The 12,500-nt window shown below is 33.6% G+C and overlaps 1 protein-coding gene across 4 annotated transcripts in view; it reads right to left on the reverse strand.

Annotated features, from left to right (window-relative positions):
- JAKMIP1 (janus kinase and microtubule interacting protein 1) overlaps positions 1–12,500 on the reverse strand; it is a 441,501-nt gene that overhangs the window by 121,032 nt on the left and 307,969 nt on the right. For all 4 annotated transcript variants that reach the window (XM_053704153.1, XM_053704152.1, XM_053704150.1 and 1 more), the window contains exon 13: positions 225–287. In XM_053704153.1, the coding sequence (XP_053560128.1) occupies positions 225–287 (63 nt within the window). The remainder of the gene's footprint in view (positions 1–224; positions 288–12,500) is intronic.

Consider the following 12,500-nt stretch of genomic DNA (forward strand, 5'->3'; position numbering starts at 1 on the left):
ATATACATAAATACACACCCATGTGTGTGTATATATATATATATATATATACATATACACACACATATACACACACACAATGTGTTTTATACTTAACTTGAATTAAAAATGTTCTGTATGTCCGATAGAAGTCTATTATAGAGATTAAGTGCACCCGTGCTAGTGTGCCACACACACCATTTTTTTACCTTAGGGCAAATATGTAAAGATTCTCATTATTTTACCTTTTCTAACAAATCCTGATTTTTGTGGAGAAGTTGCTGCTTTTCTTCTATCCATCTTGAATCCTATTGACGCACACACAAAAAAAGGGATTAGTATAACATAATGTAATTCTACAACAGCAAACAAACAAAACCTGAGTAATACCTCTAGTATCAGTGTAAAAGTCCAAAAAATATTCAGGGAGCGCTAATAAAAGTTGCTATAGGAGGGGTTAAAATAAATGAAGTATGTGGTTAAATACAAATGTACAGAGACCTAAAAATAAAATAGTAATTACATTTAATCTTATACAAAGCACATTAAAAACAATAGCATGAAATACATAAGACGTTATTAGATCAATAAATACATGTAGCCACCGGTGGTAAAAAAAAAAGGCAGAAAAAATATATAAGGTAATGGTAGAAAAATTAGTAGAAAAAAGTTGGTAAAAAAGTGAGTAAAAAAAGTAAATCCAATGGAAATACACCCTGTTCCAAATTATTATGCCAGTGATATCTTTCTCATTTACCTAAATAATTGATGTAAACAACAGTCAGCATAATTCTCATGTTATCAACTATTAAGAGTACAATTCAAATTTTATTGAACAAACCTCCTAATGATAACAGTTTGGTTTTTCAAAATAAAAAACTTACGATGCACTGTTCCAAATTATTACGCACAGTAAGTTTCAAAACACTTTATAGGTTGTAAAGAACTGAAAATTGTCATTTGTTGTGTTTGCAGCATATTTACTGAAATCAAAAGCTATTTCAATTAAACTTTGAACAACATTTTAACTTTTTAAACATTTTAACAGGTCACGTTACATTTTAACATAGGACCCCTTATTTGATAGCAGCTTCAGAAGTCTTGCATCCATTGAACTTGTGAGTTTTTGGACAGTTTCTGCTTGAATTTGTTTGCAAGATGTCAGAATAGCCTCCCAGAGCTGCTGTTTGGATGTAAACTGCCTCCCACCCTCACAGATCTTTTGCTTGAGGATGCTCCAAAGGTTCTCAATATGATTGAGGTCAGGGGAAGATGGAGGCCACACCATGACTTTCACTTCTTTTATCCCCATAGCAGCCATTGATGCAGAGGTATTCTTTGCAACATGAGATGGTGCATTGTCATGCATGAAGATGATTTTATTAGGGAAAGCATAGTTCTTCCTTCTGTACCAGGGAAGGAAGTGGTCAGTCAGGAACTCCACATACTTTGCAGAGGTCATCTTTACCCCTTCGGGGACCCTAAAGGGGCCGACCAGCTCTCTTCCCATGATTCCGGCCCAAAACATTACTCCACCACCGCCTTGCTGACGTCTCAGCCTTGTTGGAACAGGGTGGCCGTCCACCAACCATCCACTACTCAATCCATCTGGACCAACCAGGGTTACACGGCACTCATCAGTAAACAGGACTGTTTGAAAATTATTCTTCATGTATTTTTCTGCCCAATACAGCCGTTTCTGCTTGTGAGCATTGGTTAATGGTGGCCGAATGGAAGCTTTATGCACAGTTGCAAGACTCTGGAGGACTCTACACCGTGATGTCTGTGGGACTCCAGAGGCACCAGCAGCTTCAAATATCTGTTTGCTGCTATGTAATGGTATTTTAGCAGCTGCTCTCTTGATCCGATGCATGGATCTGGCAGAAATCTTCCTCAATGTGCCTTTATCTGCACGAACCCGTCTGTGCTCTAAATCAGCCACAAATCTCTTAATAGTGCGATGATCACGCTTAAGTTTTCATGAAATATCTAATGTTTTCATACCTCGTACAAGGCATTGAACTATTTCACTCTTTTCGGCAGCAGAGAAATCCTTTTTCTTCCCCATATTGCTTGAAAATGGTGCTCTGCTTAATAATGTGGAACACTCTCCTTTAGTAGTTTTTCCTTTAATTGGGCTCACCTGGCAATCTAATTATCACAGGTGTCCGAGATGTTTTCAGTGATCAAAAGAGCCCTGAGACACAATGCCATCCATGAGTTAAACTGAAAAAAAATATATTTAATCTTTGTGACACTGAAATAGAATTTGCATAATAATTTGGAACAGGGTGTAAAGTTGATTTATCTCTTATGAGACAGAAATATGCAATGTTCTGTGAGTCTGAGGTAGAATGAGGAGAAAAACAATCGGCTTCTAACTTGACAACTTTATGTTTAGACAGCAAGATGCAGAAATAACTCACCCAGAATTCAAAACTATTTCCAGATTAGTTTCTCCGTATAGTCTGTGGTTCTCTTGTGAATTTCACGTCTAGACCCTTCTGTGCTGTATAATTACCTTTAATATAGTCGTTACAGCCTGTAGTGTAATGTTGAAATTACCCGTTCGTCGGCGTGTAGGTCACGTGACAGTTCTCTAGCCAATCAGAATCGCGGATTACCGGGTGTATCTTTATATTCTGCAGTTCCAAGTTGCCAGTATAAATTGCAAATGTAGTAGATGATTTGTAACTATGTTACAATGCCGATATGATTGCCATCTCAAAATTTAAGACGATAGTACAGAGCGCTCTGTGTAACAGTCTATGTTTGGATACAAACAATCCAGGAGTGCAATCAATAGGATCTGGGATCAACGCGTTTCAGCTGGTGTAGCCTTTCTCAAGATGGATTTTGAATGCCCTCAGCTCACCTTTTATTTGGGAGGGATTATTTAGCTCCTCCTTTTTCTTGTTAGCTTTGGTTCATGATGTTAAAGAGACAGTTCCATATATAAATCGACACAGTATTTGGAGTTAACATAAAATATTTAACATAAACATATTGGACATAAAAAATGTGTGACAAATCAATACATCATCGCAGTCAATTCAGCATCATGTAAAATTACAATTGAAATTAAAATTAAAATTAAAAAATGACTAATAAATATACAATTTGAAAAAACTTTTATATGAATTTATTTGAGATTTAGATCTAAGGGATTTAATCAGAATTAATTAGAACCATTTAACTTTACTCTGAAAAAAACCTTTTCTTAAAAATGACATATCTAAAAAACTTCATATTTATCTTACGCAAAAAATAAAATTTTCTTAATAGAAATAATTGTATAAGAAAAAACAAAAAAGTGCATGGTGTTATGAATTTCTTTGTGATATAAAATAGAATGTTATTTCTAAAATTAATTCATTTAATCTTAGAAAATGTTTAAAAATTCTTTTTATCATAGTTCCTTTAAGCAAAATATCAAGTTAATGGAATATTTATTCCATGGTCGAGTTTAAATCCAATTCGGCATTTAAACCTAGTGGTTCTAAAGTTTTGAATTGAAATATTAGTTCTGCTTCTGCACGTAAAAGTTTTTTGTTTAGATCACCCCCTCTCCAATTGTTAGTTATTTTTCTAATGCCCCAATATTTGAGGCCTTTGGTGTCTTGGTTATGAGTTTTTTTGAAATGCCTTGATAACAAGTGTCCTGTAAAACCATGCTCTATATTGAGCAGGTGTTCTCGAATCCTGTCTTTGAGGGGGCGAGAGGTCTCCCCCAAATATTGTTTGTCACATGGACATTGTATCAGGTACACCACATTTCTGTCAGTGCACCTGATACAGTCTCTTATTTCAAAATCTTTCTTAGTAATACATGATTTTACTACCTTTGTTTTTTTACTAAAATTACAAGCCTTACAATTTATACAAGGAAAGAATCCTCTTAGCTTTTGGGACAAGAGATTTCTTTCTATGAAATTTTTCTTAGAATCTTTAAAAGCACTGGGAGCTAATATATTTTTTAAATGTTTTGAGTTTTGCTGGTTTTTCAGGTAGTAGTTCTCCTATTATTGGGTCTCTTTGTAAAATGTACCAATGTTTATTGAAAATCGATTTAATTTGATTATGATTGATATTATAATCTGTTATGAATGGAATCCATAAGGAATCTAAACTTGGAGTGGTTTTGTCCTTCCTTTTTAATAGATCACTCCTATTTTTCATTCGAGCTGTTATTTTTGCTTTTTCTATTTGGGCTTCGTTATAACCTTTCTCTAGGAATTTCTTCTCTAGATGTAATGCTTGTTCATCAAATTCTCTAGTGTTGTGCAGTTTTTTCTAATTCTAGTAAATTGATTAAAGGGGATATTCTCCACCCATTTTTTGTAATGACAACATAATTATTAGACTCTACTTCTTTAAAATAGGTTTTTGTGTGAATCTCTTGATCAATAATTTCAATTCTTATATCTAGATAGCTTAGGGTTTGGTTGCTATGTTCATATGTAAAGTTCAAACCAAAAGTACTATTACTTAGATCTTCCACTAGTAATTCAAAGAGTTCGAGATCCTCCTCCCATATAATAAAAATATCATCTATGAATCTGCGATAGAGCACCAAGTTCACATCCCAAGCTCCGCTGTGGATAACCACATCTTCCAAATGCCCCATAAAAAGATTAGCGTAGCTTGGGGCGAACTTGGTGCCCATCGATGTACCCTGTATCTTTAGAAAAAATTGGTCGTCGAAGACAAAAGAGTTGTTTTCAAGGATGAACTTTATGCAAGTTTTTATAAAATCTATTTGTTCATACCGGAGTTCGCCTTCTCTTGTCAAATGATAATCTATGGCTTTTAATCCCAAATTATATTTTATACTGGTATAAAGGGAACATACATCACAAGTTATAAGTGTGTAGCTCTCTTTCCATTTAACTGTTTGTAGAATATTTAGAAAATCTGTTGAATCTTTAAGATAAGAAGGAAGTTTTATGACGTAATGTTGTAAAAAATGATCTATGTATTCTGAAAGATTTGCAGTAACTGAATTAATCCCTGAAATAATGGGCCTTCCTGGTGGGTTTATTAAGCATTTATGAATTTTAGGTAAATAGTAAAAGGTAGGTGTTATTGGATGATTAACTGACAAAAAGTCATACTCTTTGTTATTGATTATGCCTTTGTTGTGAGCTTTTATTAAAAGAATTTCCAATTCTTTTTTCTGTTTATTTATAGGATTGGAAGGGATTTTCTTATATGTTAGAGGATCTTCTAATAATCTTAATGCTTCTTTTTTATAAGCATTTTTATCTAAAATCACAAAACCACCTCCTTTATTGGCTTGTTTTATTATGATTTCTTTGTTAGACTTTACATTTTTTAGAGTCTCCCATTCTTTTTTATTGAGATTCATTTTTTGATATTTATCAACATTTATTTTTGCTATATCTTGTTTTCAAACAATTCCAAATGTTTTCCTTTATCTGTAACTGGATAAAATTTAGACTTCAATTTCAAATTAGTTTGTTGGAAATTCTTTTTATTCTTATGTTCGAGTTCTCTTGTTATAGGATTCTTTAAAAAATATATTTTTTGTGTTGCACTTCTGATGAGTTGATTTTCATTAATTAGAGTGCTAAATTTATCTAATTTTGCTGAAGGTGCAAAGGACAAACCTCTTTGTAGTATATTACATTCTTCATCATTTAATGTAACTGAACTTAAGTTGAAAATATTTTTAGGTTTATTTATTACATTTGTTTTTGTTGTTCTAATCGGTCCTCTTCCTCTACATCCTCTCTTGTTCTTTTTTTTTTAATTTTAATATCTCTATCTTTTTTGGGTCGTTCTCTAAAAAAGATTTCGATGTGCCTTGAGGATGCCCTTTGTTTCCAGGGTTGCCTAAATGTATAGCTATCCTTATTATCATGATTGTATTCATCTGATAAAGGGTTGTACTTATTTTGGGTTCTTATCTGCCATGTCTCATGATGCCCTTGTTCTGACCTTTTTTGAGGGTATTCCAATTTTTATAATTAGGCTTATTTTCCCTAAAATTTTGTCTATCATAGTCATTTCTAAATGGAAAGGTAAATTCTGATCTATTGTCTCTATATGAATATCTAAGGTGAACAGAGTGAGGGGAGCTGATACGTGGTATATATCACATTCAAAACTAGGATATACCCAATATGTTAATGATGAACTGTAAGTTGAATGATTTAAACAACTCTAATTTGTTAAGAATAAATTACATTTATTTAAAATACAAATAAAAGGTATAGAGCTCTATTACCATATAAATAATCAAATACGATATGGAAAATAAGAAAAGTAATTTTACAATAATAGGTAAAAACAATAGGTGTATTTGTACAGGATATGCAGGTTGTTAACGTAACATACATATAAAATGGTTCTGGGAATGTTGGTATTAAAACAGATCCGGTGTATCAATAAGGTTTTTAGCTCTTTCAATTTCTTAAAATTTCTTAAATAGTCTTGCTATAGCTGATCGAAGTAATAACTATAGGGTGACTATATAGAAGTGTTAGTCTCTGATGTGAAGTTTGTGGGATGGACCCAGGTACTCACGTTTGTACAAGAAGTTTGTAGATCGTTGTGCCCTTTTGTGTGGGCTAAGTTCACTATTTTAGAGTGCCAAAGGATATGAGTAGCAAAAAATTTTTTGCGTGTAATTCGTTGAAATAGCAAAAGCTTTTGTTTAATGTGTATCACAAGTATATGGATCGTAACAAAGTTTCTTGTATTTCACTGTACGGTACATGTTTAGAATACAATGTTTTTCTTAAATGTGTACAACTGGCCACCTACTTGAAGTTTCTTGTAAGTGCCGGTTAGAAGTGCGAAATTTTCCGTTGGTCTTTGAGACTTTGTACCCTGTGTGTAGGTGGCTTTCAAGAGGGTTTGCTGGAGTCTCCAAAAGACTTGTAGATTGTGAATAAAATACCTCCTTGAGGTTTCGCTGGAGTATTTGGATAGAAGAGTTGGTGTCCGTTGGTCTTTGAGACTGTATACCCCGTATGGAGCGTTTCTGTTACTCTCAATGGGGTTTGCTGGAGTCTTCAAAAGGCTTGTAGTGATTTCTTTGTATAACGTGCTCCGGTTGACAGTTTTGGGGAAAACTTAGAGGCTTGTCAGTTTTCGAAAAACTTTGTACCTTATTTCGGTCTTTCAAGGTATAGTGTTAGTCCCAAAATGTCAGTTGCGCTTTCCAGGTATGAGCGCTGTCGAGGTGTTGTGGCTTAGTCGCCGACTTGTATCTTCTGGATGATATGAATTCTGGTGATCACCCAAATTGCTGTCTTTAAAGCAAGTTTGGGTTTCCAAGTGTGCAGGGCAAATCTACGCGTTTCGGCCTCGGCCTTTATCAAGCTTTGTTATAGTGTTATACAAAGAAATCACTACAAGCCTTTTGAAGACTCCAGCAAACCCCATTGAGAGTAACAGAAACGCTCCATACGGGGTATACAGTCTCAAAGACCAACGGACACCAACTCTTCTATCCAAATACTCCAGCGAAACCTCAAGGAGGTATTTTATTCACAATCTACAAGTCTTTTGGAGACTCCAGTAAACCCTCTTGAAAGCCACCTACACACAGGGTACAAAGTCTCAAAGACCAACGGAAAATTTCGCACTTCTAACCGGCACTTACAAGAAACTTCAAGTAGGTGGCCAGTTGTACACGTTTAAGAAAAACATTGTATTCTAAATGTGTACCGTACAGTGAAATACAAGAAACTTTGTTACGATCCATATACTTGTGATACACATTAAACAAAAGCTTTTGCTATTTCAACGAATTACACGCAAAAAAAATTTTCGCTACTCATATCCTTTGGCACTCTAAAATAGTGAACTTAGCCCACACAAAAGGGCACAACGATCTACAAACTTCTTGTACAAACGTGAGTACCTGGGTCCATCCCACAAACTTCACATCAGAGACTAACACTTCTATATAGTCACCCTATAGTTATTACTTCGATCAGCTATAGCAAGACTATTTAAGAAATTTTAAGAAATTGAAAGAGCTAAAAACCTTATCGATACACCGGATCTGTTTTAATACCAACATTCCCAGAACCATTTTATATGTATGTTACGTTAACAACCTGCATATCCTGTACAAATACACCTATTGTTTTTACCTATTATTGTAAAATTACTTTTCTTATTTTCCATATCGTATTTGATTATTTATATGGTAATAGAGCTCTATACCTTTTATTTGTATTTTAAATAAATGTAATTTATTCTTAACAAATTAGAGTTGTTTAAATCATTCAACTTACAGTTCATCATTAACATATTGGGTATATCCTAGTTTTGAATGTGATATATACCACGTATCAACTCCCCTCACTCTGTTCACCTTATCTACACTTAAGACAGAAGTTTGAAGGAACTGTCATTTTGTAGGGTTTGAGCGAAACAAATATATCAATTTATTTTTTAGGTGCACTCACTCTACACTGTTTTTTGATCTCTATATGGATATCTGTCATGTCCTTCTTTAAAAGATGTTCTTCTACTTCTCCAATTTGGATTATCATGTTGATGCCAATAAGCATGATTATCCTTTATGTCATAGTGGTTACCTCTATCTGTGGTGTGTCTTTTGCTGTATTGTGGTCATCTATTATTATAATAGTCTTGTTGGTTAGTTGTTTTTGATTTCCAATTGGAGTTTTCCCAATTTTTGTTCTGAACACTATATGATTTATTAGTATATTTCTTAGTGTTGCTGTAATTATTATGATTTACATTATTATTCTGTCTATAATCTCTTGCATTTGGACTATGTGTAAGTTTATCTTTTCTATTCTTTGAAAACAGTTTCCATTTTTCAGAGTAAAGTTAAATGGTTCTAATTAATTCTAATTAAATCCCTTAGATCTAAATCTCAAATAAATTAATATAAAAGTTTTTTCAAATTGTATATTTATTAGTCATTTTTTTTATTTTAATTTCAATTGTAATTTTACATGATGCTGAATTGACTGTGATGATGTATTGATTTGTCACACATGTTTTATGTCCAATATGTTCATGTTAAATATTTTATGTTAACTCCAAATACTGTGTCGATTTATATATGGAACTGTCTCTTTAACATCATGAACCAAAGCTAACAAGAAAAAGGAGGAGCTAAATAATCCCTCCCAAATAAAAGGTGAGCTGAGTACATTCAAAATCCATCTTGAGAAAGGCTACACCAGCTGAAACGCGTTAATCCTAGATCCTATTGATTGCATTCCTGGATTGTTTGTATCCAAACATAGACTGTTACACAGAGCGCTCTGTACTATCGTCTTAAATTTTGAGATGGCAATCATATCGGCATTGTAACATAGTTACAAATCATCTACTACATTTGCAACTTATACTGGCAACTTGGAACTGCAGAATATAAAGATACACAGACTACCCGGTAATCCGCGATTCTGATTGGCTAGAGAACTGTCACGTGACTTTCTACACGCCGATGAACAGGTAATTTCAACATTACACTACGGGCTGTAACGACTAAATTAAAGGTAATTATACAGCACAGAAGGGTCTAGACGTGAAATTCACAAGAGAGCCACAGAGTATACGGAGAAACTAATCTGGAAATAGTTTTGAATTCTGGGTGAGTTATTTCTGCATCTTCCGGTCTAAACATACAGTTGTCAAGTTAGAAGCCGATTGTTTTTCTCCTCATTCTACCTCAGACTCACAGAACATTGCATATTTCTGTCTCATAAGAGATAAATTAACTTTATTTCACCATTTTTTTCTAGCATTACCTTATATATTTTTTCTGCCTTTTTTTTACCACCGGTGGCTACATGTATTTATTGATCTAATAACGTCTTATGTATTTCATGCTATTGTTTTTAATGTGCTTTGTATAAGATTAAATCTAATTACTATTTGATTTTATTTTTAGGTCTCTGTACATTTGTATTTAACCACGTACTTCCTTTATTTTAACCCCTCCTATAGCGGCTTTTATTAGCGCTCCCTGAATATTTTTTGGACTTTTACATTTATAATGTAATTCTAATTCACATGTAAGCCCTATAGTGCCGAGCCTTACAGCTTTAGTCTTTTGCACTCATTGCGTTAACTACAGTGCTGCTTCTGTGAGGTAATGGCCACCACAAGAAAAGTTTTTACCTTTTGGTTTTGTCTTCTATAGCATACAGGTAAACAAAATACAGGAGTCATTTTAAACATACACTTTATGGTTCTACATTTAGCATTAAGCAACCACCCCAAAACAAAATGTATATCTATACTTTTCAATATAAAAAAATGTAATTGAAAATCAGAAGATAAAATATTTTTTAGCACATTGCAATTACAGTAAATGCAGAATTGCACGTATTATTATCGTTTTTTTGTAGAGCGCCAACAGATTCTGCAGCGCCAATGCTGTCTATATAGTGCAGAGACACAATTGATAAAAAACACATGAAAATATTAGCATCAAAAACGTTAATAGAGAATTTAACAAAAACTAATCTATTTTCACATGCACTTAGTTCTCCAATTTTATTTGGATAGCTGCATTTTTATTAGCGCAAAGAAACAAGGCCCTACGAGTACAGGCATCAATAAAACGAGTGATGACCTGCATTAAGGGTACAAGTGACCCCTGATTAAAAAAAAGAGGCTTCCTCATGTAAAGTGAGGGGGTAACTTGTCTCTGATTATTGTCTGTTTTAACAGCAATCACGGAAAACAACTCCTGGGTAGCGCCTGCTGATTGGTGGCTAAATGTAGCCACCAAATCAGAAAGCACAACCCAGATGAACCAAAAATGGGCCGGGTCCTATGCTTACATCCCTTTTTCAAATAAAGATAGCAAGAGAACGAAGAAATTTTATAATAGGAGTAAATTAGAAAGTTGTTTAAAATTGCACGCTCTGTCTGAATCACAAAAGAAAAAATTTGGGTTCAGTGTCCCTTTAAGCAACTTTCTAATTTATTCCTATTATCAATTTTTTCTTCGTTTTCTTGCTATCTTTATTAAAAAAGCAGGAATGTGATGCATAGGAGCCGGCCCATTTTTGGTTGAGAACCTGGGTTATGCTTGCTTATTGGTGGGTAAATGTAAGCCTCCAATAAGCAAGCGCTATCCATGGTGCTGAATCTAAAATGGGCTGGCTGCTAAGATTTACATTCCTGCTTTTAAAATAAAGATAGTAAGAGAACAAAGAAAAATTTATAGAAAAATTTATAATAGAAGTAAATTAGAAAGTTGCTTAAAATTTCATGCTCAATCTGAATCATGAAAGAAAAAAATTGGGTTCAGTGTCCCTTTAACAACACAGAAACAAGCTTACATTACCCCAAAACAAAAGGTTTAATTAGAAAAACAAATTACTTGTAAAGTGAAGATTTTTTTAAACTCTGTTAACCAAACCACTTTATTTGTGTTGATGGCAAAGAGAAGTCTTGAAAAAACAGTAAAGATATTTTGATGGGGAACCAACAATATATTTTTATAGCAGTTTATTTATAAAGAGACAGTCTACTCCACTTTTATTGTTTAAAATTATAAATAATCCCTTAATTACCCATTCCCCAGTTTTGCACAGCCAACATGGTTATTTTGATATACTTCTAACCTCTGTGATTACCTTGTATCTAAGCCTCTTTATCTCAGGGCTATTTGTTTATTATCTATTGACTTGTATTTTAGCCAGTTAGTGCTGTGTCCTGCACAACTCCACAGTAGAGAACACAATGTTATCTATATGAACCACATGAATTAGCAGTGTCTTGTGAAAAGTTAATCAAAAAGCATGTGATAAGAGGATGTCTGTAGTGGCTTAGAAACAGGCAGAAAGTTAGAGGTTTAAATGTTATATAATATATATAGTATATTAATATAACAACGTTGGTTGTGCAAAGCTGGGGAATGGGTAGTAAAGGTGTTATATATCTTTTTAAACAATAACAATTTTGGTGTAGACTGCCCCTTTAAGATCTAGCTTGTAAACTCTACATTGTACAGTTTGCAGGACACACTTTATATGGATTTTCTAACTAGTTTTCTACCACCATTCTTTGTTGTGTATTTTCTGGAATTTGAGATGTAATTCTATTAAACGCTGTTTATTCCCAAAAGGTAGCAGATGCTGTTCAACTGAATGACTTTTATACCTAGCAGCAAGACTTGAAAATGAAAAACAAAAAGAAAAAAGTGGAAGAAGAAACAAATATGTAGAACATCTATGGTCTATTCACGGGTAAAAAGTAACAAAAAAAAGGTAACAAAAAAAGTAATACAAATGAAGGCTGAAAAGCCTGTCAGTAGCTGTGAAGTTTTTATCCATCACTCCCAGAGATGGAGCTGGCTTTATGTATTCATAGTGGAAAAGGGAAATATCTTATTCATAGTACACAAGATGTAATGACAATAAATACGACACAACAGTCACTTTTGTAGAATTTAAAAGATTCTTTAAACGAACTGTAAGAAAATGGAATCGCTGAGATCGCAGACAGTCAAAATAAAAAGCTGTTCTATGTGCATTTAATTTTTA

This window comes from Bombina bombina, chromosome 2 (genome assembly GCF_027579735.1).
Source record: "Bombina bombina isolate aBomBom1 chromosome 2, aBomBom1.pri, whole genome shotgun sequence".
In the NCBI taxonomy this organism is placed as follows: Eukaryota; Metazoa; Chordata; class Amphibia; order Anura; family Bombinatoridae; genus Bombina; species Bombina bombina.